At 51.0% G+C, this 27,970-nt stretch overlaps 1 protein-coding gene across 1 annotated transcript; it reads left to right on the top strand.

Annotated features, from left to right (window-relative positions):
- The first annotated feature begins 708 nt into the window (after positions 1-708).
- On the top strand, positions 709-13,594 carry Ap2s1 (adaptor related protein complex 2 subunit sigma 1). The gene is made up of 5 exons (XM_075990751.1): positions 709-832; positions 5,168-5,317; positions 11,659-11,772; positions 12,963-13,022; positions 13,212-13,594. The coding sequence occupies exons 1-5, from the start codon at positions 830-832 to the stop codon at positions 13,311-13,313; spliced, it is 429 nt and encodes a 142-aa protein (XP_075846866.1). The 5' UTR covers positions 709-829; the 3' UTR covers positions 13,314-13,594.
- The last annotated feature ends 14,376 nt before the right edge of the window (positions 13,595-27,970 follow it).

Below are 27,970 nucleotides of genomic sequence, written 5' to 3'. Positions count from 1 at the left end.
ACCTCAACTATTTTAAATAGAATAGTGCATGAACATGGAAAGACAGGTACATTTTTAGGTCCACAGTGTTTCCTTATTTAAACTACTATTCTTGCTGGGCGGTGGTGGTGCTTTAACCGGCAGAGGCAGGTGGACCTCCATGAATCTGACGCCAGCCTGGTTTACAGAGTGAGTTCCAGGACAGCCAGAGATATAGAGAAACCGTGTCTCTGGGCGGGGTTGGGGAGAGAGAAAAAGAAAAAAAGGAAAGAAGGAAGGAAGGAAGGAAGGAAGGAAGGAAGGAAGGAAGGAAGAAAGAAAGACATGAAAGTAGGAATTTGGGAAAGAAGGGAGTAATAGAAGGTAGTGCGGGAATATTATCAAAATACATTACACATGAATGAAATTATGAATTTTTTAAAAACTCTAAAGAAAAACTACTATTCCCAGCATGCCCTTGGGAGGGAACTTTGGGATAGGGAGGTGAGTGGGTAGCCGTAGTGCCTCATTTCCCGAAATGCAACCCTCATTTCGCCCATTTTTTTAACCTTTGAGAATTGTCATTATAAAGAGATCTTTATGTACAAAGCCCGGCAAGCACTTGGAGGCTAGCTTTCTCGATAGGAAAAGGACAACCGCAGAGTATGCTGGGAAGACGTCTCGACCTGGGCGACCCTTACTTGCCAACGCAAGAGTTTAAACTACAACTCCCAGAGGGCTGTGCATGAGGAGGAAGGCGGGTTCTCCTGCCGGAAGTAAGCTTTAACCCTGGGCCCCACAACTGCAAGCAAACCCGGAGCCGCCCAGTTTCTGCGGGACCCGGGCCTTTGGGGTCCGGACAGGGGTCGCCATGGTAATGAGGGGGAGCGTTGTACCTGGGACGGGCTGAGGGAGGTCCACGCACGGCCTGCGGAGTTTTGATTCGGAGCTGACAAGCTTCCCCCTGCCGTGGATGGTCCGGGCTGAACTCAGGCTCTCGGAATTGGGGTCGGAAAGGGGGATCGGGGCCTGAATGCTGCACTGTGGGGTGTGCTTGGGTTCCAAGCAAGAGGATACGAACGGGAGTGTCTAGGGGAAGGACTGTCCTGGTGGGAGACATTTGGGGAAGATTTTGAAACTACAGAGGCGGGAGAAGACATTGGAGATGAGAAAGGGATGATGGAGAAGAACTAGAGACTCTACAGAGAGGGTTGGGAGGTTTCCTTATGGAGAAGGAGCTGGTTTTAGGAAGCGCGAGTGTTGGAGACAAGGTAGATATGGCCAGGGGGAGAGACTCTCTCAAGGGAGGAAGAGGACTCTGGAAACCGGAAGTCGGCCCCCGTAGGATTAGGATTAGGTTGCTGCAAAAGGATAGAGGGCTTTGAAAGTAGAGAGTGGATCTAGAAGAAAATGGGGAGCAGCTGAACAGAGTTCTATAGAGGAGAGGTCTGGGGTGCAGAATAGGCTTGGATATGTGGTGTAGGGGGTATTGGAGCAAAGACCGAGCAATGGATTTAGCGGAGACCACCACCTCCCAGATGGGGCTTTTGGAACTAAGAGTTCTTTGGATGGTGACTTGGGAAATAAGATGAATAGTAGGGGGATGTCAGAACAGGACATGAGTCTTCCCCCAAGGAATAGGGGACTTGGAGACTCAGTTTGACCTTTGTAACAAGGGAGACCAGTCTTGGAAAGGGAGAAGGGATGCTGTACTGAAGGCTGGAAGAAGCTTCATGGGATGAGGAGGGGGCAGGAGGCTGGGGGTGGTGGTGACAGGGAACACAGGGGAGATGATTGGGAAGCTCCCTGAAGTGATGGATGCAGGGACAAGAGTCTTCTCGGCTGTATTTCGATTGGGGGTAGAACGATTCTCACTGGGGGAAACCAAAAGAAGTATTGGGTGGTGTGTAAGGACACAGAGGGCTCAGCTCGGCACGGCCTTCCCGCTGCCTTCCCCTGTGGGCCTGTGCCTGGCTCTGCCTTAGCCTGCCTGCCTCCCTGGGCTGCCCAGAACTGGATTTCCCTGGCTCAGCAGAAGGAGTTCTTAGAAGGAGCATGTAACATCCTGTTCCCGTTTCTCTGCTTAGGTTGGGTAAGGCGAATAGATTTGAGTGGAGAATAAGGCTTGGGGAGTGAAGGTCCATAAAGAAAACAGGGCTCAGGGTAAAGACTTACAGCTGCTGTCTCTGCTTTCTGGTTGTGATATCTGCTTTCCCTGGGCCTTAGCTTTATCATCTGTAAAATGGGCAGGAGCGTGCCTGTGTAGGACAGATAGGGCTCAAAGCCAGGCTTCCCAGTAGGGAAACTTTAAACCATAATTTTCTCTTTTTTCATTTTTTTTCTTCGATGCTAAGGACTGAACCTAGGGTCTTGGGTATGCTACATAAGTACTTTGCCCTTAGCTAAATTTCCAATCATGTGGTTTTTCTCTTCTTCTTCCTCTTCCTCTTCCTCCTCCTCCTCCTCCTCCTCTTCCTCCTCTTCCTCCTCCTCCTCCTCTTCCTCCTCCCATTGTTGTTGTATTGAGGATGAAACTCGGGGCCTTGTGCATGGTAGTCAAGCACCCTGACACTGAACTGTACTTCAGCCCTTTCTACTGTGCTAGTTATTTTACATTATGTGTGTGGAGGTCAGAAACAACCTGCAGGAGGCAGTTCTTTCCTTCCACCATGTGGGTATCAGGGATCAAACTCGGGTCTCCAGGCCTGTAGACCTGTACCCACAGAACCATCTCACTGGCCCCCTTTTTTCTTTTTCCTTTTTTCCTTTTTAAGATTTATTTATTATGAATGATTGATTGCACACCAGTAGAGGGTACCAGCTCTCATTACAGATGGCTGTGAGCCTCCATGTGGTTGCTGTTGAACTCAGGACCTCTGGAAGAACAGTGCTCTTAACTGCTGAGCCATCTCTCCACCCCCCCCCCCTTTTATTTTTCATTTTGAGATAGGGTCTTGCAGGTAGCTGAGGTTTCCCTTGAACTCCCAACCTCCCTGTCTTAGCCTTCACAGTAGCTGCGATTGCAAATGGATATCACTATCTGGCTTGGACTTGAGTTTCTGAAAGGGAAATGGCAACACACTTTGTAATACTACTAGGAGGTTGGGTTTTATGGTTTACGATGCATATGCACCCCTTATAGGTGTTACCCTGCTCATTACTCTAATGAAGGCGAGAATCCCGTTTATGTCCATTACATAGAAGGGGAAGCTGAGGCCTTTGGAAGTTAAGTGCTCTGCCCATGAGCATATAGCCACTGTCTAATAGTACTACGATGCTTTTCTAGCTCAGGAATGCATGCCCGTAGCTATGTGATTGAATACTAGTTTTACTGAGCACTCAGTGGGTACTGAGTGCTGTGCTAAGCACTTGTGACTTTAACTCCTCCAGTTGTTTCATTTCTGTGGTCCTGGGGATTGAGTACCAGACCTTGAGCGTTGTAAGCAAGCTCTCTGTTTCTTCAGTCCATCTTCTTTATTTTCAGACAGGGTCTCACCAAGTTCCCTACGCAGGGTTTGAAGTTGTGATCCTCTTGCCTCCGCCACCCAAAAAGCTGGAATGACAGCTTGACTTACTCAGCTTTCAGAATTGCCCTGCGACAGGTGACCTAGTGCTTTGGGATCTTACTAACCAACTTCTGAGCCAGACAGAAAAAAATCAGTCTAACACAGAGTGTATGGGGTCTGAGCCATGGGTGGATATCATACATGACTTACTGCCTGCAGTACTCTGAGGCCCCAAGCAGTTACCATACTTAAATGTCAAGGCTCACTTATGCTGCATAGCAGGTGTGAGACCCCAGGTTCCATCCCTGTTTCCATCAGCGAAACACAGTCATGGGCTGAAATGGCTTGCCACACAGGCCTAATGACCTGAGTTTTACCAGGAACCCAAGGTGGAGGGGGCGATTGGCCACCTTCAAAATCCTCCGACCTCCACACAGAGAAACAAGTGTCAGATGCTTTGGGAAACAGTGTAACACTTCCTGGAAAGGATAGGCAGTTTCCATACAATCCTGCTCTTAGGTTTGCAACCACAAAACAAGGAGTACACACACAGGGACTTGTAGGACACTTCACGGTAGCCCAGAAGTGGAAACTGTCCAGTTGTCCATCAGATGGAGAATGAAGAAGTGAAATGCTGTAGATTATACAGTAGAAAAGCATTTGGCTCTAAAGAACAGAAGTGGGCGGGATAGGGCTGTAATTTCGTGCCTTCAGGCTGAGGTAGGAGGATCTGAATGAGAGGAGGGAAAGTACATACTAGAATTGGTGGTAACAGTTGCACAGCTGTGAAGAGACTAAGGGGTCACCCTAAATTAGCCTTAGAACATTGGAAGGGGTGGAGTTTCTGGTGCCTGATTTTTGTTTTGTTATGTTTTTTTGAGACCAGGTCTTGATATGTAGGCTTGGCTGGTCTGGAACTGAGGATATAGACCAAGCTTATACCTCATACTTACAGTAATTCTCCTGCCTCTGCCTCCAAGGTGCTGGGATTCCATCAAGCACCAGCAAAGTCAGCTGACATGTGAATTATATTTAGTAAGTAGGCTGGAGAAATGGCTTGGTGGCTAAAGCAAGCACCCCTCCCCCAAGCAAATGGAGTAGATTGTGATCCTCAGCTTCAAGAAGGCTTAATACAGACATTATTGAACATCTAGTTAGCCATCGTTGAGCTTGGGTAATAACTTGCTGCTCAGTGTTAATGCCTATCATTCCCCCGTCAGGGGCGTGGCTCAGTAGTAGAGCCCCCTGCCTAGAATCCCCCAGTGAGGGGCTGGGGTGTGGCTCAGTGGTAGAGCCCCTGCCTAGAATCCCCCAGTGAGGGGCTGGAGGTGTGGCTCAGCAGGAGAGTTCCTTAGAGTTCCTTCCTGGCTTGCACAAGGACCTGGGTGTCCCCCTCCCCCCCCCAGTCTCTGATAAGCTGGGGCATCTTAGGAAACTTGATTTGAATGTGCGGAAATGGCTTCCAAGATGCATATAAGATGAACTAAAGCTTGGGACTTGGTCAGCTGCTCAATGGAAGAGGGGCTTGCAGGGACATGGATCAAGCCTGCGTCTGGTGTGACCCAGCAGGGCCCAGGGAGGCAGCCATAGAAAGTTGGCTACAGGGAGACCCTGGGCCCCACCATCTTCCCTATATGGTATCTCATGGTACCCACCCTGAGCCTTGTTCATACCTCTCCCACTTCCTCTCCTGCTTGCTCTAGATCCGCTTCATCCTCATCCAGAACCGGGCAGGCAAGACACGTCTGGCCAAGTGGTACATGCAGTTCGATGATGACGAGAAGCAGAAGCTGATTGAGGAGGTGCACGCTGTGGTCACCGTCAGAGATGCCAAGCACACCAACTTTGTGGAGGTGACTGACACCCTTCCCACTCCTCTTTCAGCCCCCTACTTCCTTGGAGCCTCTGCCTCCTGCCCGCCTCTATAGCAGCCCAGCCCAGATCTCCTCCCCTCTATTAATCCACCCCGCATGCTTTTAGCTTTTTTTATTTTTCAGGAGCTAGGGGTATGGCTCAGTAAGTAAAGTGCTGTTGCATAGCATGAGGAGTTGACTTTGGGTCCTCAATAGCCACAACTTTGTTCAGGTGACTTTTCAGCCAAGATATAAAGGGCTGAGTGGGTAGGAGAAGTTTCCAGACCAGTGAACATTCCAAGCCCCAGGGGAACAGCCATTGCAGAGGCCCTGAGACAGAAGCACAGGTGGAGCATTCCAGGGTGAGCCTACAGGGAGAATCAGTGTGGCTAAGGTCCTGAGCCACAGAAGGGTTTGTGGGTTGGCAGAAGCTTCCAGGATCTCCCATAGGTTTGGGTATTATTTATTATTGTGGGAGAGCTTGAATGCCACGGATACACGTGTTTGGAGGTCAGAAGACAACTCTGTGGAGTCATTTTCTCCTTTTACCTTGATGTGGACTCCAAGGATAGACCTCAGGGGCCAGGCTTGGAAAGCGCCTTTGCCTGCTGGCCATATTTTAGGTTTAATTTGACTTTCTGTTGTTTGGTTTTTCAAGACTGGGTTTCTCTGTAGCTTTGGAGCCTGTCCTGGAACTAGCTCTTGTAGACCAGGCTGGTCTTGAACTCACAGAGATCCCCCTGTGCTGGGAATAAAGGTGTGTGCCACCACTGCCCAGCTTGTTTGTTTGTTTTTGAAAAGAGGGCCTCAGGTGCTTCCAGCCTGCCTCAAAGTCACTATCTAGCTGAGAATGGCTGCCTTGAATTTCAGATTCTCCTGCCCCTGCCTCCCAAATGTTTGAATTACCTTGGTTTTGCTTTTTGAGACTTACTCTGTAGCCCAGGCTAGCCTGAAACTCACTGTGTGGTCCAGGCTTGCTTTGAACTTGAAGCAATCCTCCTGCCTCCATCACATGGTTGCAGGGAACACATACTGGCTTGAAACTCATAATCTGCAGCCTCAGCCTCCTTGGTGCTGGGATTACAGGCCTGTACTGTGGTGACACCTGATTAGTATCCCCCTTAGGGAGCAAGAACAAAAGCAGGAGACCCTCAAGGTGGTACTGGTGGGATGGCAGCAGAGGATGTTAGTGCTGAGCCAGCATCTCTAACTAGAGGTGGGCGGCTCTGTTTGAGCTCCCAGCTGGACAGCCCTGCTCTTCCAATGCTCCCACAAAAGAGTAGGTTGGGGTGCAGAGCAGGAGGGTGTCTGCTCTCATTCCATGGAGGTGTTAGGAGAGAGTGACAGTCACCAATAAGGGAGAGGCTGGGGAGGGGAACAGAAATAAAGTTCTGATTTGTTGGAGGCATCTGGGCTCAGGAGCTCACTGGGACAGTGAAGAAGCACAGACCAATCACCACTCCATCTCATTCCAAGTCCTCACAGTCTAGGGACAGCGCAGGAACCCCACTGCATTTTGAGTCTGTAAAGAAGCTGAGCCTGTCCCACGGTGTTCCTGTGCTACCTTGTACTGGGCTAACACTGAGCAGCTGCCACTTGAGTCAACCCCATCCTAATTGAGAGCTATGAGTATGTGACACTGCATGGCAAAGGGGACATGGCCAATGAACTTAATGAACTGGTGGGTACTGGGCCTGTGGCTCGTGTCCTTAATCCCAGCACTGAGGAGGCAGAAGCAGGCAGATCTCTGTGAGTTCTAGTTCTAGGCTAGCCTGGTCTACATAGAGAGTTCCTGGCCAGCCAGAACTACAGATTGAAACCTGAAACTTTGTCTTAAAATTGAAAAAAAAAAAAAAGAAAAGAAAAAGGAAAAAGAAAGGGGGGAAAAAGGATAAAATGAGGATAAAGCTCAGTTAATAAAGTGCTTACCTGGAGTGCATGAAGTGTTGGGCTCAAACCAGAACAACATAACATGTGCATGGACACATATGCCTGTACCCTAGTGCTTGAGAAGCAGAGAGGTTAAGAAGATTGAAGTTGTCCTCAACCACATAGTGAGTTTAAGTCCAAGATAGCCTACAGAAACACTATGTCTAAAAAAAAATTGCATTCCCGTAACCCTAGCCCTGCGTTGCATGCCCATAACCCTGGCCCTGTCCTGCATGCCAGTAACCCTAGCCCTTCCTGCATGCCAGTAACCCTAGCCCTGTGCTGCATGCCAGTAACCCTAGCCCTGTGCTGCATGCCCATAACCCTAGCCCTTCCTGCATGCCAGTAACCCTAGCCCTGTGCTGCATGCCAGTAACCCTAGCCCTGTGCTGCATGCCCATAACCCTCCTGCATGCCAGTAACCCTAGCCCTGTGCAGCATGCCTGTAACCCTAGCCCTGCGCTGCATGCTAGTAACCCTAGCCCTTCCTGCATGCCAGTAACCCTAGCCCTGTGCAGCATGCCTGTAACCCTAGCCCTGCGCTGCATGCCCGTAACCCTAGCCCTGCGCTGCATGCCCGTAACCCTAGCCCTGCGCTGCATGCCCGTAACCCTAGCCCTTCCTGCATGCCCGTAACCCTAGCCCTTCCTGCATGCCAGTAACCCTAGCCCTGTGCTGCATGCCCATAACCCAAGCCCTAGGCTGCATGCCCGTAACCCTAGCCCTCTGCCGCATGCCCGTAACCCTAGCCCTGCGCTGCATGCCCGTAACCCTAGCCCTGCACTGCATGCCCGTAACCCTAGCCCTTCCTGCATGCCAGTAACCCTAGCCCTGCGCTGCATGCCTGTAACCCTAGCCCTGCGTGGCATGCCCGTAACCCTAGCCCTGCACTGCATGCCCGTAACCCTAGCCCTGCGCTGCATGCCAGTAACACTAGCCCTGTGCAGCATGCCCGTAACCCTAGCCCTGCGCTGCAGGCCCGTAACCCTAGCCCTGCGCTGCATGCCAGTAACCCTAGCCCTGCGCTGCATGCCAGTAACACTAGCCCTGTGCAGCATGCCTGTAACCCTAGCCCTGTGCTGCATGCCCGTAACACTAGCCCTGCGCTGCATGCCCGTAACCCTAGCCCTTCCTGCATGCCCGTAACCCTAGCCCTTCCTGCATGCCAGTAACCCTAGCCCTGTGCTGCATGCCCATAACCCAAGCCCTGGGCTGCATGCCCGTAACCCTAGCCCTCTGCCGCATGCCCGTAACCCTAGCCCTGCGCTGCATGCCCGTAACCCTAGCCCTGCACTGCATGCCCGTAACCCTAGCCCTTCCTGCATGCCAGTAACCCTAGCCCTGCGCTGCATGCCTGTAACCCTAGCCCTGCGTGGCATGCCCGTAACCCTAGCCCTGCACTGCATGCCCGTAACCCTAGCCCTGCGCTGCATGCCAGTAACACTAGCCCTGTGCAGCATGCCCGTAACCCTAGCCCTGCGCTGCAGGCCCGTAACCCTAGCCCTGCGCTGCATGCCAGTAACCCTAGCCCTGCGCTGCATGCCAGTAACACTAGCCCTGTGCAGCATGCCTGTAACCCTAGCCCTGTGCTGCATGCCCGTAACACTAGCCCTGCGCTGCATGCCAGTAACCCTAGCCCTGTGCTGCATGCCTGTAACCCTAGCCCTGCGCTGCATGCCCGTAACCCTAGCCCTGCGCTGCATGCCAGTAACACTAGCCCTGTGCAGCATGCCTGTAACCCTAGCCCTGTGCTGCATGCCAGTAACCCTAGCCCTTCCTGCATGCCAGTAACCCTAGCCCTGTGCAGCATGCCCGTAACCCTAGCCCTGTGCTGCATGCCTGTAACCCTAGCCCTGTGCTGCATGCCCGTAACACTAGCCCTGTGCAGCATGCCTGTAACCCTAGCCCTGTGCTGCATGCCAGTAACCCTAGCCCTGTGCAGCATGCCCGTAACCCTAGCCCTGTGCTGCATGCCAGTAACCCTAGCCCTGTGCTGCATGCCCGTAACCCTAGCCCTGCGCTGCATGCCAGTAACACTAGCCCTGTGCAGCATGCCTGTAACCCTAGCCCTGTGCTGCATGCCAGTAACCCTAGCCCTTCCTGCATGCCAGTAACCCTAGCCCTGTGCTGCATGCCAGTAACCCTAGCCCTTCCTGCATGCCCATAACCCTAGCCCTTCCTGCATGCCCGTAACCCTAGCCCTGTGCTGCATGCCTGTTACCCTAGCCCTGTGCTGCATGCCCGTAACACTAGCCCTGTGCAGCATGCCTGTAACCCTAGCCCTGTGCTGCATGCCCGTAACACTAGCCCTGTGCAGCATGCCTGTAACCCTAGCCCTGCACTGCATGCCAGTAATCCTAGCCCTGCATTGCATGCCGTAACCCTAGCCCTGTGCTGCATGCCTGTAACCCTAGCCCTGTGCAGCATGCGTGTAACCCTAGCCCTGTGCTGCATGCCCGTAACCCTAGCCCTGCGCTGCATGCCCGTAACCCTAGCCCTGCACTGCATGCCCGTAACCCTAGCCCTGCGCTGCATGCCCGTAACCCTAGCCCTGCACTGCATGCCGTAACCCTAGCCCTGCACTGCATGCCCGTAACCTTAGCCCTGCGCTGATTGCCCGTACCCCTACCCCTGCGCTGCTTGCCTGTAACCCTAGCCCTGCGCTGCGTGCCCGTAACCCTAGCCCTGCACTGCATACCCATAACGCTAGCCTTGCACGGTAGCCCAGCCATTGAATTCTTGTGTTTGTTCAAGTTTGTGGCAGGGCAGGATGTGGAGGCCAGAGGTCAGCCTTGAGGGTCATCCCTCAGGAGCCTTCCTTGTGTCTTGAGATAGGGGTCTGTCATCGAGGCCTGGGGCTCACCATTAGTCTAATCTGACTGGCCAGAAAACTCCAGCAAGCCGCTGGGATGTGCCCCCACTTCTTTTTTTTTTTTTCATAGTGAGCACTTTAGAGAGGAGCTGTTCTCCAACATCCACAAAGTCTCACTCTGTAGCCCTGGCTGACCTCCAGCCCTGACTATCCTCCTGTCTTTGCCTCTGAGGTGACAGTTTTCCCTACACTTGGGAAGCTGAGGCAGAAAGATCAGAAAAATGTTGAAGCTAGTCTGCTCTGTATATAAAGTTCCAACCAGAGTTAAATAGAGAAGCTCAAAAAGTAATAAATAAATAAATAAATAAGCAAAATAATAAAAAGGATGAGTTGAGCTGAAAATAGTAAAAATTCCAGGACCCACAAAATATGCAGGTCTCCCAAGTTACCACCAGGTGGTGCTCCGCACACATCCCAGAGAACCAGGATTTACCTCCTTATCTGCCTGTCTGCCATGCACTCCTCCTTTTGTCTTTTCACTGCTGAGACCAGAACCCAGGGCATCCTACATGCTGGGCAGGGGCTCTGTCACTCAGCCATTCTCCCAGCTCCTCCTCACTGGAGGATTCCAGGCAGGTGCCCTACCACTGAGTCACGCCCCCAGACCCTGCCCATCTCTGTCTTTATTTAGTATATATGTTAATTAATACATAGAATTAAGTCTACCCCTAGCATAGATGTCTAACTTGTGAGCCCTGTGAACATTGTTCTAATATTTACAATCTATCAGTTGAGCTTCCATTACCTGAAACTCTAAAATCCAAAATAGCCCCAAATAAGAAACGTCTGTGTTTGTCTGTTAGTGTTGCCCAGGCTGGTCTGAAATGCCTGGCTGGAGCGATCTCCTTCCTCTCGGCCTCCTGAGTAGCTAGGATGTAAGGTTTGCACCACTACACACAGTTCAGAATCTGCAGCTCTGAGCCAGCTGTGGTGCTGCATGCACCTCCTGAACTCGGGAAGTGGAGCGGGAAGATAGGTTCAAGGCTGTCTCAGCTACACAGCCAGTTCAAGTCCAGCCTGGGCTACATGTAGAGCCTGTCTTTAAAAAAAAGCCTGAAATTTCATTTCTGCTTTGTATTGGGATAGGGTCCACTACACAGCACAGACTTTCTTTAAACTTGTGATCTTCCTGCCTCACCCCTACCGTCCCCCAGCCCCAGTGCTGGGATCCCCGCTGCCAGGCCTGGTTGCAGTACCTGGCCTGGCTCCTTCACAGTCTGTTCTCTGTTCCTGTAACTCCCCTGACCGTCTTCAGCTGTAACTCGCAGTTCCCTCTGTCAGGAAGCTCCCCCCCCCCCACACTCCCAGGATGAAAGGATTAGGGCTCCACTCTGAACCACCAAAACCCAACCCTGCCCACCCTGGGCACCACCCCACTGCCTGGGGGAGTCACCCTCGGCTGGGCCATGATCCAAAGCTGGCTCTGCCAGTACTGCCCCTCCCCCAGCCAGAACAGGGGGGCTGGGGTCACACACACAGTGGAACAGCTGGCATCCAGCCCCCTCCGCCAGGCTCAGTCCCGACTCCTTTCTGCCCATAGTTCCGGAACTTCAAGATCATCTACCGACGCTATGCTGGCCTCTACTTCTGCATCTGCGTGGACGTCAACGATAACAATCTGGCCTATCTCGAGGCCATCCATAACTTCGTGGAAGTGAGTCAGTCACGTGCCGGCCTAGGGGACCCCAGAGGGCTGGGGTGGCCACTGGGCCTCTCCTCAGCCTCCTGCTGTGTGCATGGGTCTGTCCTTCCGCTCTCTGCCTTGTCCTCATCACCTCTCTCATCCACTGCAGCCAACTTCTCCCCTCTCTGCCCATCCGCCACCAACTTTGCCTTTGACATGAGTCTCGCTGTCAGTGAGTGTGCCTGTACATGCGTGTGGAGGTCAGAAGATGACGTGTGGGAAGCGGTGCTCCAGCCTGCTCCAGGGCGTGGACATCAGGCTTGGCAGCAGGTGCCTTCACGTGCTGAGCCCTCCTGCAGGTCCCTTGTCTGATGTCACAGTTGAGGTCTTCCATTGTCTTGTCTGTTGCCCAATATTCCTATCCTCATTGCTTCTGTCACTTTCTGGCTGCTCTCTTTGATAACTGGTCTGTTTGTGTGAGACTACTATGTAGCTCAGGATAGCCCGGGACTCGTGATCTGGTTTCCCCAGTGCTTGATGACAGGCAGCACAGCTGCCTCCTCCACCACCCACTGTGGTTTTGTTTCGTTTGTGTGTCTGCATACAAGTGTGACATGTGTGCACGTGCCCAAGGATGCAGAAGGCCATGTGAGCCACTTGACACGGGTGCTGGGAACCAAACTTAAGTCCTCTAGAAGAGCAACCTGTGTTCTTCACCACTGAGCTGTCTCTCCCATGCACACACCCTCTTTTGGGGGGTACACGGTCTCATATAGCCATGACCAACCTCAAACTTGCTATATCGCTAGAGGTGACCTTAATTCCTGATCCTCCTGCCTCTGTCTCCCACATGCTAGGAATACAGATGTGGTCCTCCAAGTGGGTTTTATGCAGTGCTGGAGACAGAACCCAGGTCTTCATGAATGCTAGACAAACACAGTTATATTCCCCAGGCCTCCCTGCCTGACTTATTTCATATTTTAGTATTATCATATGTGTATATAATGTCTGTGGTATGTGTATGCATGCAGGCATACATGTGCCACGGCTCACACATGGACGTCAGAGAACAGCATTGAGAGTTGGTTCTCTCCTCCTGCCATGGGATATAGGGTTTGAACTCAGCTTTGCACAGTAAGCACTGTTACCCACCAAGTCAGCTGTGTGCCGGGCCTGTCTGTGCCTGTCTCTTATCGCTGTTCTTCATCTTCCTCTCTCAGGTATTAAATGAATATTTCCACAATGTCTGTGAACTGGACCTGGTGTTCAACTTCTACAAGGTAGGCTCTCAGGGAAATGGGCAGGAAGCAGCCATGGGGTGGAGGGTGTGGCTATAGCCACTAGAGATCTGCCTGGCCCCCTGTTGCTGCTTTCCTGCTCAGGTTCGATGCTTGGCTCCCAGGGGCTGGCTTCTGCAGCAGCCCTTCATTCCCTCACTCCAGCTTTCCCGGCCTCCCTCCCTTGCCCAGGTTTACACGGTGGTAGACGAGATGTTCCTGGCAGGTGAAATCCGAGAGACCAGCCAGACGAAGGTGCTGAAGCAGCTGCTGATGCTGCAGTCCCTGGAGTGAGGTGGCCTCTGCCCAGCCCGGCCTGCTGGGCCAACCTGCCTGCTCACCCCCTGCCAGGCCCAAGGCCCACCCCAGCAGCCCCTTCCCTTCCTCAGCTGCCCCAGAGGAAGGACCCAGCAGGGTCTAGGCCGCTTGGGAGGAGGCTGCAACCCACTGCCTCTGGGCCCTACTTTGATGGCAGAAGGCCACCTTGATGTCCTGAGTAACTGTGCCATCGTTGTGTGATGCTGTGAGTGTGTGTGTGTGTGCAGCCCCCAATAAATCTGTGGTCCTGCCTGGTCCAGCTGCCTCTGAGCTCTTGTCTGTCTTCCCAGGGAACCATGGAGCCTTAGGAAGCCTTGTGCTTGCTCCGTCAATGAGTTAGTCAACAACACATCTCATTGGTCTAAGGAAAGCAGAGACCTAAGCATACTTTACACTTGCTTCTGCCCACAAAGGGCTCCCAACACTGAGGGGTAGCACATGAAACTTGCTCTAAATTCCTACTCAGTTTTCAGACTTAACTGCCCTGCATACCAAGCACCAAGCTACATACGCAGCCCTGAGATTTGATTTTGTTTTGAGAGATGCCCTTGCTGTGTAGCTTTGCCGGGCATGGCACTCACCTGCCTCTCCATTCCAAGTGCTGAGATTAAGGTGAGAGCCACAGGTCTAGTTGAGCCCCTGGATTATTGAGAGGAGTCTTGCTTTTGGCCCCCAAGGTCAGGGAATGCAGTGTCCTCCAAACCCAGCTTCTGAGCAGTTTGTGCTTACAAGATTATTAGGAAGGAACCCTAATTGTCCCTTTTTCCATGGGATATGACTGAGTCCAGGAAGATGACCAGACTTACCAAAGTTGATTGCCTGTGTTAGGTGGATATGGAGCTGATTTCAAGACCTGGAAGGTGGTTCTAGAATGTTTGTTTCTACCTGCTAGATCCTGTGGTCGCTGGGAATGTAGGCACTGTACATATGGTTTAGTTTCTTCATCAACAGCCCTGTTGCCAAGTGGGCTGGGACAGTTCCTACTGTGATAATCCTTAGCCTAGGCAGACTCCAGCTTCTACCCACTGAGCACCACAGTAGACCCTCTGGCCAGTGTGACAGTGGAAGATGGCCCTGAAACCAGACCTGGGGGCAGGTTACTCTAATACCAGATACCTAAGAGGCTGAGCCAGGAGGATCACACATTCAGAGCTTACCTGTGCTAAAGAGTGAGTTCAAGGCCCGTCTAAGGAAATAAGTGAGACCAGATCTCAAGTAAAAAGAGCTGTAGCATGGTTAGAGCCCTTGCCTAGAATCCCCCAGTGAGGGGCTGGGGTGTGGCTCAGTGGTAGAGCCCCTGTCTAGAATTCCCCAGTGAGGGGCTGGGGTGTGGCTCAGTGGTAGAGCCCCTGTCTAGAATCCCCCAGTGAGGGGCTGGGGTGTGGCTCAGTGGTAGAGCCCCTGTCTAGAATTCCCCAGTGAGGGGCTGGGGTGTGGCTCAGTGGTAGAGCCCCTGCCTAGAATCCCCCAGTGAGGGGCTGGGGTGTGGCTCAGTGGTAGAGCACCTGCCTAGAATCCCCCAGTGAGGACAGGGGCGTGGCTCAGTGGTAGAGCCCCTGTCTAGAATTCCCCAGTGAGGGGCTAGGGTGTGGGTCAGTGGGAGAGCCCCTGCCTAGAATCCCCCAGTGAGGGGGATGGGGAATGGCTCCTAGATAGATTGCTTGCTTAAGCATGTGTGAGACCTTGAGATTAATTCCCTATATGAAAAAGAGGAAGGAGCCGGGTGGTGGTGGTGCCTTTAATCCCAGCACTTGGGAGGCAGAGGCAGGCGGATCGCTGTGAGTTCGAGACCAGCCTGGTCTACAAGAGCTAGTTCCAGGACAGGCTCCAAAACCACAGAGAAACCCTGTCTCGAAAAACCAAAAAAGGGCTGGAGAGATGGCTCAGAGGTTAAGAGCATTGCCTGCTCTTCCAAAGGTCCTGAGTTCAATTCCCAGCAACTACATGGTGGCTAACAACCATCTGTAATGAGGTCTGGTGCCCTCTTCTGGCCAGCAGGCATACACACAGACAGAATATTGTATACATAATAAATAAATAAATATTTTAAAAAAATAAAAATTTAAAAAAAAAAAGAAAAACCAAAAAAAAAGAGGAAGGAAAATTTGGAGAAAGTGAGAAGGTGAGATGGCTTAGCAGATAAAGATGCTTGCTACCAATCCTGATGGCCTAAATGTAATCCTGAGACCCACATGGTAGAAAGAACCAACATCTACAAGTTGTCCTTTGACTTTCACAAGCATGTTATGGCACATGTGTTCCTGCCCTGTCCCCACCCAATAAGTAAGTTAAAAAAAAAAAAGTACTTAAAAGCATAGAGGAGAAACAGGGCCATGGGTGCTAATCTCTGAGCAGTATATCCACCCATGCCCTCTGAGAGCATACTGTGATGACCACCATCTCCACCTCTGACTGGTACCATAGGCAAGCAGGGACAGCTCTGGTATGCCACACTGCTTTCTTTCTGATTTTACCCCCAGCATGGCCACTTAGCAGCGTGGCCTTCAGGAAAGCCCCTCAGCCTGCCTTGCCTCAGACTCTTCGCCTGGAAAATATGTTGGTGACAGTTTGTTTTTAGTTTTGTTTTTGGTGTTTTGAGCCAATGTCTCACTCTGTAACCTAAACTGACCTTGTGTTTATTCCCATCTCCCTGCCTCAGCTTCCCCAGAGCTGGGCTGACATGCTCAGCTGGTGGTAACAGTTTTTCCTCATCTGTGTTTGTGTGTGTTCCATGAGTAAACACATTATTTTGTAGACATTGTGACTGCAGTGTGCTGAGCATCCCCAGAGACCTCAAAGGTAACTAACTATAAAGACAAAGTGGACTGGGGCTACAAGCTCAGTTAGTAGAGTGCTTGCCCGGCATGCAGCATGCACAAAGCCCTGGGGTCAGTACCCAGTACCAGATAAAGTGGGCGTGGTGGCCCACATCTGTAATCCCAGCACTAGGTCAGGAGGTAGAAACAAGAGGATCAGGAGTTCGAGTTCTACATGGCTAATTCAAGACCAGCCTGGATGTGTGAAACCCTGCCTAGAAATTGAAGCATTTTTAGAAGTGCCATTGAGATTACCACAAACCTATTCCAATGATCAAAACCAGGCCAGCCAGATGGCCCAGCCAGTAAGTGCTTCCTGAGCAAGCTTGAGTTGGATCCCGGGGGGTTGGGGAGTCTGGTGCAGTGGGCCTGCATCTATAATCTTTTGACAAGATAAGAGCCAGAGACACAAGAATCTCCGCGAAGCTCATGGGCCAGCTAGCGCAGAGTATGTATGCAGAAACAAAACAAACCGCGAAGCTCATGGGCCAGCTAGCGCAGAGTATGTATGCAGAAACAAAACAAATGCCTTAAGGTGGAAGGAGCTGACCTCTGACCTCCACATGGGCAAGTACACACATGTATACATATCACACACTGTAGTGATATTTTGTTAGTTTTTTTTTTTTTAAACAAAGCTTGCCTGAAAATCAGAGTACAGAGCTAAGCCACTACAGACCAGGCAGTGGTGGCACACACCTTTAATCCCAGGATTTGGGAGACAGAGGCAGAGAGACCTGAGCTATACAAAATTGAATCTGTCTAAAAGAGAAAAAGCTCACACAAAGGGATCCCAGGACTTGGGATCACACACCTTTAATCCCAGCACTAAGGAGGTTGAGACAGGAGGGATATAGCTGGGCAGAGAGAAGAATATGAGGCAGGAGGAGACAGGAGCTCAATGCAGTCTGAATCTGAGGGTGCAGTCTGAGGACCGGATCGCCTCTTTGGTCTGAGCATTGATGGAAAACTCTAGTGGCTTACTGCTTTGCTTCTCTGATCATCGTCAGCATTAACCCTGTGTCTGACTCTGGACTTTTCTTATTAAGACCAACTATATTTCGTGCTACAACACACACACACACAAAATACACAGCGGCAAGCACAGTAACCTCACGTGAGCTGAGCATCTCACCCCTCGGGCCTCCTCAGAGGCGAGAGTGCAAAACTGAGCAGCCAGGCTGGAAAGCGGCCAAGTGGCTTCTTACAGAGGTAAACACACGCCCTGTGACTCAGCAAGGCTGTTCCTATTGACTTACCCAAAAGAAATAAAGGCTTGTGTCCACACATTTGTGCCCATGTGTCCATGGCAGCCTTGTTGACAGCAGCCAAAAGGCAAAGCCAACCCGGATGCCAGTCCATCAGTGAGGGAAAGCATCAAGCCACACAGGCAGAAACCATCCGGCCATAAAAAGAAATGACGCGGACACACACACGACAGCATGGACAGGTCACCTGATGGGAGGGGGACAACACAGGAGACCACCCAGCAGAGGTGTGGGTGGAGGCCTTTAATCCCAGCAGTCAAGAGGCAGAGGCAGGTGGATCTCTGTGAGTTCAAGGCCAGCCTGGTCTACAAAGCAAGTTCCAGGACAGCCAAGGCTATAGAGAAACCCTGTCTCAAAAAACCAAAAAAAGAAAAAAAAATACTATGTAGTTGTTGAATTATCTTCGTTCTTGAAATAACCAGGCTAGCTAAAAGATAAAACAATTATATTTTTATTTATTATAACGGGCAAACTCACGAAACAGAAACAAGAAGTCGAAGCTCAGCTGCACTCCACACAGAGAGAGCACACCTGGGCTACCCACCATTTTTCTCACGGTCCCAGAAAGTCATACTATTACTTGGTCCCATCTCTTAAAGATAATGGGTTGACAAAGATTCCCCACCATGTAGTGTCTGTTCCAAGTATATGAAATGCCCAGAAGTCCAGAACAGAATGGAAAGCTGACCAGCAGTGTCCTAAGGCTGGGGGAGAGAAAGGAAGTAACGGAGTACAGCTTAATGCACAGGATTATTTTGTGTTATTCGGTAATAGGGACTGAACACAGCCCTATGTGGGCTGAGCAATTGATAATACCTTCTTATCCTTTCTGGGGAACTCCAGGCAGATGCCCTAAACTAAGCTATATACCCAACCCTCTTATATATACCCAGCCCTTTTATTTTCCTTCTTTTATTGGTTTATTTTTATTTTTAGAGACAAGTCTCGTTAAATATCCAGACTGGCCCTTGGCTCACTTTGTAGCCCTGGCTGCCCTTGACTTTGTGATACCGATGTCTCAGCTTCTCAAGTGCAGAGATTCTAGGCCTGCACCACCAGGCTTAGTTTGTTCTGAGACTGGATGTCGCTGTGTGGCCCATGCTGACCTCAAATTCATCATTTGCCTGCCTCAGCTTTCCAAGTGCTGGGATTACGGAGCTTGGCCACCACATCTGTCTCACAGAATTTCTTTGGGGGGGGGGTGGCTGCTTGGTCCTGCAGATTTTGGACTTGTAGCCTCCGGAACAGGGAGTCAGTAAGTTCCTGTGGTCAAAGCCACATGTTTCTGGGAACTGTTGCAGCAATCCAAGGAAACAGACCTGTGGGAATACTAAGCCTCAAAGAAAGGCACCGTCCTTTTAAGGCCAAATACAAGACAGATTACCCAACCAGAAATTAAAATTCTGCCTTCATAACCAAGAGAAAGTGGTGTTTGCATGGCATGGCAAGAGGCTAGCACCTGAACACACACATGGCAGGAGGCTAGCACCTGAACACACACATGGCAGGAGGATAGCACCTGAACACACACATGGCAGGAGGCTAGTACCTGAACACACACATGGCAGGAAGCTAGTACCTGAACACACACATGGCAGGAGGCTAGCACCTGAACACACACATGGCAGGAGGCTAGCACCTGAACACACACATGGCAGGAGGATAGCACCTGAACACACACATGGCAGGAGGATAGCACCTGAACACACACATGGCAGGAGGATAGCACCTGAACACACACATGGCAGGAGGATAGTACCTGAACACACACATGGCAGGAGGCTAGCACCTGAACACACACATGGCAGGAGGCTAGCACCTGAACACACACATGGCAGGAGGATAGCACCTGAACACACACATGGCAGGAGGATAGCACCTGAACACACACATGGCAGGAGGATAGCACCTGAACACACACATGGCAGGAGGATAGTACCTGAACACACACATGGCAGGAGGATAGTACCTGAACACACACATGGCAGGAAGCTAGCACCTGAACACACACATGGCAGGAGGCTAGCACCTGAACACACACATGGCAGGAGGATAGCACCTGAACACACACATGGCAGGAGGATAGTACCTGAACACACACATGGCAGGAGGATAGCACCTGAACACACACATGGCAGGAGGATAGTACCTGAACACACACATGGCAGGAAGCTAGCACCTGAACACACACATGGCAGGAGGCTAGCACCTGAACACACACATGGCAGGAGGATAGCACCTGAACACACACATGGCAGGAGGATAGTACCTGAACACACACATGGCAGGAGGATAGCACCTGAACACACACATGGCAGGAGGGTAGTACCTGAACACACACATGGCAGGAGGATAGCACCTGAACACACACATGGCAGGAGGATAGCACCTGAACACACACATGGCAGGAGGATAGCACCTGAACATACACATGGCAGGAGGATAGTACCTGAACACACACATGGCAGGAGGCTAGCACCTGAACACACACATGGCAGGAGGCTAGCACCTGAACACACACATGGCAGGAGGATAGCACCTGAACACACACATGGCAGGAGGCTAGCACCTGAACACACACATGGCAGGAGGCTAGCACCTGAACACACACATGGCAGGAGGCTAGCACCTGAACACACACATGGCAGGAGGATAGTACCTGAACACACACATGGCAGGAAGCTAGCACCTGAACACGCACATGGCAGGAGGATAGCACCTGAACACACACATGGCAGGAGGATAGTACCTGAACACACACATGGCAGGAGGCTAGCACCTGAACACACACATGGCAGGAGGATAGCACCTGAACACACACATGGCAGGAGGATAGTACCTGAACACACACATGGCAGGAGGCTAGCACCTGAACACACACATGGCAGGAGGCTAGCACCTGAACACACACATGGCAGGAAGCTAGCACCTGAACACACACATGGCAGGAGGCTAGTACCTGAACATACACATGGTAGGAGGATAGTACCTGAACACACACATGGCAGGAGGCTAGCACCTGAACACACACATGGCAGGAGGATAGCACCTGAACACACACATGGCAGGAGGATAGTACCTGAACACACACATGGCAGGAAGCTAGCACCTGAACACACACATGGCAGGAGGCTAGTACCTGAACATACACATGGCAGGAGGATAGCACCTGAACACACACATGGCAGGAGGATAGCACCTGAACACACACATGGCAGGAGGATAGCACCTGAACACACACATGGCAGGAGGATAGCACCTGAACACACACATGGCAGGAAGCTAGCACCTGAACACACACATGGCAGGAGGATAGCACCTGAACACACACATGGCAGGAGGATAGCACCTGAACACACACATGGCAGGAGGATAGCACCTGAACACACACATGGCAGGAGGATAGCACCTGAACACACACATGGCAGGAGGATAGCACCTGAACACACACATGGCAGGAAGCTAGCACCTGAACACACACATGGCAGGAGGATAGCACCTGAACACACACATGGCAGGAGGCTAGCACCTGAACACACACATGGCAGGAGGATAGCACCTGAACACACACATGGCAGGAGGATAGTACCTGAACACACACATGGCAGGAGGCTAGCACCTGAACACACACATGGCAGGAGGCTAGCACCTGAACACACACATGGCAGGAGGATAGCACCTGAACACACACATGGCAGGAGGCTAGCACCTGAACACACGCATACATTAAAAATAAAATCTCGCCAGGTGATGGTGGCACACACCTTTAACCCAGCACTCAGGAGGCAAAGCAGGTGGATTTCTGAGTTCAAGGCCAGCCTGGTCTACAAAGTGAGATCCAGGACAGCTAGGGCTACAGATAAATCCTGTCTCAAATAATAGTAGTAGTAGTAATATTTTAATTAGTTATTTTTATTTTCTGTGCATTGGTGTTTTGCCTGTATGTATATCAGTTATCAGTATGAGGGTTGTAGTAATATGAATGGCGGGGCTGTGTCCTGCCACCAGGCTAGCTTTACCCGAAATAATTACACGGACACTGTATTCTTTTAAGCACTGCTTGGCCCATTATATCTAGCCTCTTTTTGGCTAACTCTCGCACCTGGACTAGCCCATTTCTAATAAAGTGTGTAGCACCGAGGTGCGCTTACCGGAAGGATTCTAGCCTACGTCCATCCTGGGCCGGAGCTTGATTGCGTCTGCCTCAGAGAGCAGAGCTATCACGTCTGCCCGGGAGAGGGGAGCATGGCGTCTCTGAGCTCACTTCCTCTTCCTCCCAGCATTCTGTTCTGTTTACTCCACCCACCTATGTTCTAACCAATAAAATGGGCCAAGGCAGTTTCTTTATTTTTTAACCAATGACCTTCCTCCATCAGAGGGTGTCAAGTTCCCCACAACTGGAATCGCAGACAGTTGTGAGCTGCCATGTGGGTGCTGGGAATTGAACCGGGTCCTCTCTCCTTTGTTGAGACAGGCATGCAGTTGAATGCTGTTTAGGATCCACTAGCGAAGGGCTGGGAATAAGGCTCATGTCTACATTGTAGAAGCCTGGACTCCATCCTTTAGGACGACAACAACAAAAGAGTAGGCCTAACAGAAAGGCCTGGGAGTCCTTTGACATGGCTGAAAGCAAATCCAAGCTGAAGATGGAAAACATTACTTTGGTTTGGGCCTTGGGAAGAGAGAATCAGACCCAGGCCAGACAGGGAATGTGAGACTGGAGATAAGGTTAACCTCAGGCCCGACACCTGCTGGAGCCTTGTCAAAATTAACCAGAGTCAGCAAAGGGCTCCCAACCATGATGCAATCCCCAAATTGGCTGCAACATCCACCAGAATTGACACAGGATGCTCACAGGTAGGGCGCTCCCTCTGCCAACTGCACAGCCAGGATGGGGTGGGGCCTACTCTGATGAGCTACAGAGGAACCACCTTCCTGGCCCTCAGCCTGGAGTCTCTGAGAGGATTCCTGACACTCACATTCCACATCGCATCCTGCAGGAAATCCTGTGGATTCAGCCTTGGAAACACAGAGGCTGGCCCAGATAGCTACTCCGGCACCATCATCTCCTGCCAGACCAGCTGCCAACGGAAAGGTCCTCACACCACCACTTGGGAGGAAGAGGAGGTCAGAAAAGGGTGTCAGGTCCCTTGGGTTCTCTGTAGGAACAATACAGCTCTTCGCCCCTGAACCATCTTTCCATCCCCAAAGGAAACGGTGTAGCCCTGGATGGCCTCCAACTCGTGATGCCCTGCCTTCTCTTCACATCCTATGGTCGTGTACCGCCACACTGGTTCTCTTTCAAGAACACTGTCTTTGGGCTGGAGAGACGGCTCAGCAGTGAAGAGCACTGGCTGTTCTGCCAGAGGTCCTGAGTTCAATTTCCAGCACCCACACGGTGGCTCACAGCCATCTGTAATGAGATCTGGAACCCTCTCTGGCCTACAGGCATACATGCAGACAGAACCCTGTATATATAATAAATAAATAAATCTTTAAAAAAAATAAAACAGGGGGCTGGAGAGATGGCTCAGTGGTGAAGAGCATTGCCTGCTCTTCCAAAGGTCCTGAGTTCAATTCCCAGCAACCACATGGTGGTTCACAACCATCTGTAATGAAGTCTGGTGCCCTCTTCTAGCCTTTAGGAATACACACCAACAGAATATTGTATACATAATAAATAAATATTAAAATAAAATAAAATACAAAAAAAATAAAACAACAGCTCTGCTTCATGGATTTCTCTCTCTGAAATTCATTTCTTCACTGAAGGTGAATCCCATTTTGGCCAGATGGGAGGCTCCTGTATTTCCGGAAAGTGACCTCTTCCGGCTGGAGTAAATGAGGAAGTCAAGCTATGTTACTGTAGTGAAATGAGACCCTACCCCTAAATGATCCAATACAACCTCCTGGTAGAGGAGGTACCTGCCTAGAACCCCCGCCCCCCCACTGGGCTGGGGGCATGGCTCGGTGGTAGAGCCCCTGCCTAGAATCCCCCAGTGAGGTGCTGGGGGTGTGGCTCAGTGGTAGAGCCCCTGCTAGAATCCCCCAGTGAGGGGCTGTGGGTGTGGCTCAGTGGTAGAGCCCCTGCTAGAATTCCCCAGTGAGGGGCTGTGGGTGTGGCTCAGTGGTAGAGCCCCTGCTAGAATCCCCCAGTGAGGGGCTGGGGTGTGGCTCAGTGGTAGAGCCTCTGCTAGAATCCCCCAGTGAGGGACTGGGGGTATGGCTCAGTGGTAGAGTCTCTGCCTAGAACCCCCCAGTGAGGTGCTGGGGGTGTGGCTCAGTGGTAGAGCACTTGCCTTTGATGCTTGATGCCTAGGTTCAATCCCCAGTAGTACCAAAAACAAATAAATGAATGATTAGGGGATTTTGTTGCTACCATTGTTTAGGGATTTTTTTTATTTTGTTTTGTTTTTGTTTTTTGAGACAGTATTTCTCAGTGTAGTCCTGGCTATCCTGGAACTCATTCTGTAGACTTGGCTAGCCTTGAACTCACAAAGATCTGCTTCCCAAGTGCTGGAATTAAAGGCCTGCACCACCACTGCCTGGCTTTATCCTGCTTCCTTATCTCACCCAGACCACCTGCCCAGGAATAGCATCATCCTTAGTGGGCTGTGCCTTCCCAAATCAGTCAAGAAAATGCCCCACAGCCTCAACCGTCTGATGTAGGCAATTCCTCAGTAGAGGTTCCATGTTCCCAGAAAACTTTAGCTTGTGAGAAGTTGACAAAACCAGAAAACAACCAGCACAGGGCACCTGCTACATAAACCTAGCAACCTGAATTGGGTTCTCAGAAGCCATGAAGAGATGGAAAGAGAGACTCCACAAAACTGTCCTCTGACCTCCATATACCCATGATTGGAACATACTCATAAATATATTTTTTTTGAGACAGGGTTTCTCTGTGTAGCCTTGGCTATCCTGGAAAGCACCAGGCTGGCCCCTGCCTCCCGAGTGCTGGGATTAAAGGCGCGCACTAACACCACTTGGCCTCATAATAAATTTAGGGTTTTTTGATAAATAATAATTTTTAATTAAAGAATAAGGTGGAGGGTGATTGAGGAAAATGCCCAGTGTTAACCTCTGGCCTCCACAAGCGTGTGTCCAGGCACATAGGTGAATTTACACCACAGGCGCACATGAGCATTTACATGTACCACAAACATACACACATGGAAGGAAGGAAGGGAGGAAGGAAGAAAAGACAATCCTTACCCAGGTGGAGACCTCTCCCTCCACCATGTGGATCTGCCCGTTTCTATGGAGATAAATGCCAGGCTTCATCCTTCAGTCCAAAATGATGAACATGTGGTTGCCATGGCGACCCCACATCCAGATACCCACTGGGCAGCATTAAAATGATGTGAGATAAAAATAGAAGTGCAGAGAACTAAGCCCTGGCCAGGAGGCTCCACAGCCTCACTCTGTTACCTGCTGTGTAGCTTGTTGCTGCCAGAGAGCACCCCAACTCTGTCCCTCACACTTCCAAACCTACTGGCCCAACTGGGCGGTGGTGGTGCATGCCCGCCTTTAATCCCAGCACTCAGGAGGCAGAGGCAGGTGGATCTCTGTGAGTTCGAGACCAGCCTGATCTAGAAGAGCTAGTTCCAGGACAGGCTCCAAAGCTACAGAGAAACCCCATCTTGAAAAACAAACCAAAAAAAAAAAAAAAACCCTACTAGCCCACCTTTCCACCTCTCTCCCTCTCTCTCTATCTCTCTTTGGTTTTTGAGACAGGGTCTCATATAGCCAGCCCGAGTTTATCTCAAGCATTCTATGCAGCTGAGGCTGGCCTTGAACTCCTGACCCTCTGCCTCTGCCACTTCTCCCTTCCCAGTCCTGGGACCTTTCTCAGGGCACAGACCGTGACTGCCTGCAGAAGTTCTTCATCACCATCCCTTTGTTTCCAGCCTTCCTGGTAGGATGTGGGCTCTGCTTTCCCTCTGCTCCAGCCTTGGCAAGGTGCCCGAGAGCGGATGTCAGGCCACAAGGTAATCACAGAGGGACACAGGTGGAGAAGGGAGGTCCAGAGGAGACAGTGTGTGCTTGGAGGAGGCTTAGGACAGGAGCGTGCAGGGATGACCCTGCCCAGGTCCAGAGGGAGGTCCGGCTGCTGGAAATGAGGAACAGATTGGAAATGGAAAGAAACCTGGGCTTGGTGTCTTGTGCTTGTCACCCCAGCCCTTGAGAAGCTAAGATGAAAGTGTGGCTTCAAATCTGAGGCCAGCCTGGATGCCACAAGACCTTTTCTCAGAGAAGATCTGGGGATGTCGCTCAGTGGGTAGAGCAGTTACTTGATGTGTGTGAAGCCCTGGGTTGACTCCCCAGCACCTCGACAAACTGGACATGGTGGCTCATGCCTATGTCACAAGCACTGGAGAGATGGAGACAGGAAGATGAGAAGTTAGAGGTTATCCATGGCTACATAGTGAGTTCCAGGCTAGCTTGGGCTATGTAAGGAGATCATATTTTATATTTTATGTATGTTGTTTATTTATAATAAATATGTAACATTATTTTAATGACTGGGTCTCATTGTGTAGCTCTGGCTGGCCTGGAACTCAATACAGAGACCAGGCTGGCTTAAACTCACAGAGATCTGTCTGCTTCTGCCCCCACTCCACATGCTCCCCCTCCCCCAAAAAAAAAGATTTGAGAAAGAGAAAAAATGGGGGAAGGAAGGAGATAGGGTGAAAGGGGACGATAGGAGAGGAAGAGTTGGAAGATGAAGGGAGAAGAACAGAGGACGGGGAGCAGGGAGTGCTGGGGTAGGGGTGGGGCTGGGAAGCTGAGGGGAGCTGTGGGTCAGGGCCTCCCTCACAGAGCCTGAAACAGACACAACCTTCATGCGCGCGGGTCACTTGGAGGCAGCTGGAATGACAGGGGATCTTTTTACTTCGGGACAGAGGGTGTCCGTTGTCAATTTGAAAGACTCTGCAAGAGTTTCCAGAGACCCAGCCTTCGCCTCCCAGAGCCTTCTATGGGCTGCCCGAAGAACATTCCATTGCTGGACCTTCTGGAACATGTTGAGGAAGCTTGGCAACCTCTGCTGCTCAGCTGCTGCCTCCTCCTTCAGGACTAGCCTCCCTCCCCCCCCCTTCCTGTTCTCTGACACAACCCCTCCGGCTGGTACTTTTTTTGAATATATGTATATGGGAATTGATAACTGAAGGCACATGACATGCACCGGACAGGAAGAGATGATGAAAACCCACCTATCTCTCCTCCCCCTCTCCCATCTTCTTAGCCTGTTCCCAGGAGGTACCCTAGCCTCTTTTATCCCATCCTCAAAGGCTCATCTGGAGAACTCTGGGCTCCAGCCGGGTGGACTGTTGACCGGAGGTGGAGGCTCTGAAGTGGCCACATCAGAGGCCCCCAGCCGCCTCAGGCAGGACCTCCCTGCAGGATGCTCAGAGGGCCCCAAGTGGGGAAGGGTGGAGCCTGCAGCTGAGGACCAGCCCCCAGGCCAGGGTTCCAGCGCTCTGTGTTTTCTCTCTCACAAAGCGATGTTATGTAAGCACAGCTGGAGAAAGTTTTACTTAGAACACTCACAGGCCCTAGGCCTTACTGTTTTTGTACTTAAGGGTGGATTCGTGCTTGAGAGATGGCTTAGCAGTTAACACTTGCTGCTGGGGCTGGAGAGATGGCTCAGTGGTTAAGAACTCTGGCTGCTCTTCCAGAGGCCCTGGGTTCGACATGGCAGCTCACAACCATCTAGATGTAATTCCAGCTGCAGGGGACCCAACACTCTCTCCTGGCCTTTGTGGGCACCAAGGCAAATGTGGTAAGCAAACTTACATTCAGGCCAAACATCCACACACACAAAATAAAATAACTTTAATTAAATAAAAATAAAAAATAAAAACAGTGTACTTAATTCAGGCACAGTGGCACACACCTGTCCTGCCAGTAATTGGGAGCTGAAGAAGAGGAACAGGAGAAGCTCAAAGCCAGCCTTAGCTTCTGAGTTCCTGCCTTAAACACAATATGGACTGGCAAGACGGCTTAGCGAGCAAAGGCGATAGCTCCCAAGTCTGATGGTCCAGGTCTAATCCATGGGGTGGAAGGAGAGCACTGATTTGACCAGCTGTCCTCAGACTTCAACCCTCATGGGAAGTTTATCCGGAGGGATAGTGGCTCAAACCTTCATCCTGGCCCTTGGGGATGACGGCAAGATCATCAGGAGATTAAAGCCAATCGCAGCCACAGAGCGAGTTTGAAGCCACCCTGGGTGACATGAGAACCTGTCTCAAAACAATGATCTATTTTTTTCTACTAGCTTGTAAAAATGAGCATGTTAGTACACACCTAATTCCAGCACTCAGTTGGCAGAGGCAGGAGGATTGCCATAAGTTTGTAGTTAGTCTGAAGCAAGTTTCAGGCCAGCCAGGGTTCCATAACAAGGGAAAGGGGGAAAATCAGAAAAGCAACCAACTGGCCTGTGAAATCCCAAAGTTGAGCAATCCACTCTAGAGCTAAGGATTGATCCCAGAACATGCCAAGATGGTGACAGAGCTCCAGGATAAGAAAGCAAATGCCAGTCATTTTT

The sequence above is a fragment of the Microtus pennsylvanicus genome, chromosome 1 (genome assembly GCF_037038515.1).
Source record: "Microtus pennsylvanicus isolate mMicPen1 chromosome 1, mMicPen1.hap1, whole genome shotgun sequence".
NCBI lineage: Eukaryota > Metazoa > Chordata > Mammalia > Rodentia > Cricetidae > Microtus > Microtus pennsylvanicus.
Note: the sequence above shows the minus strand (reverse complement) of the source record. Positions and strands in the feature narration are given on the sequence as shown.

What these genes read in the sequence shown, in the direction of transcription:
- Ap2s1 (XM_075990751.1), top strand. An exon ending in CCATCCATAACTTCGTGGAA is followed by an intron (nt 11,773 to 12,962) that starts GTGAGTCAGTCA and finishes TTCCTCTCTCAG; the next exon opens with GTATTAAATGAATATTTCCA. An exon ending in TGGTGTTCAACTTCTACAAG is followed by an intron (nt 13,023 to 13,211) that starts GTAGGCTCTCAG and finishes TCCCTTGCCCAG; the next exon opens with GTTTACACGGTGGTAGACGA.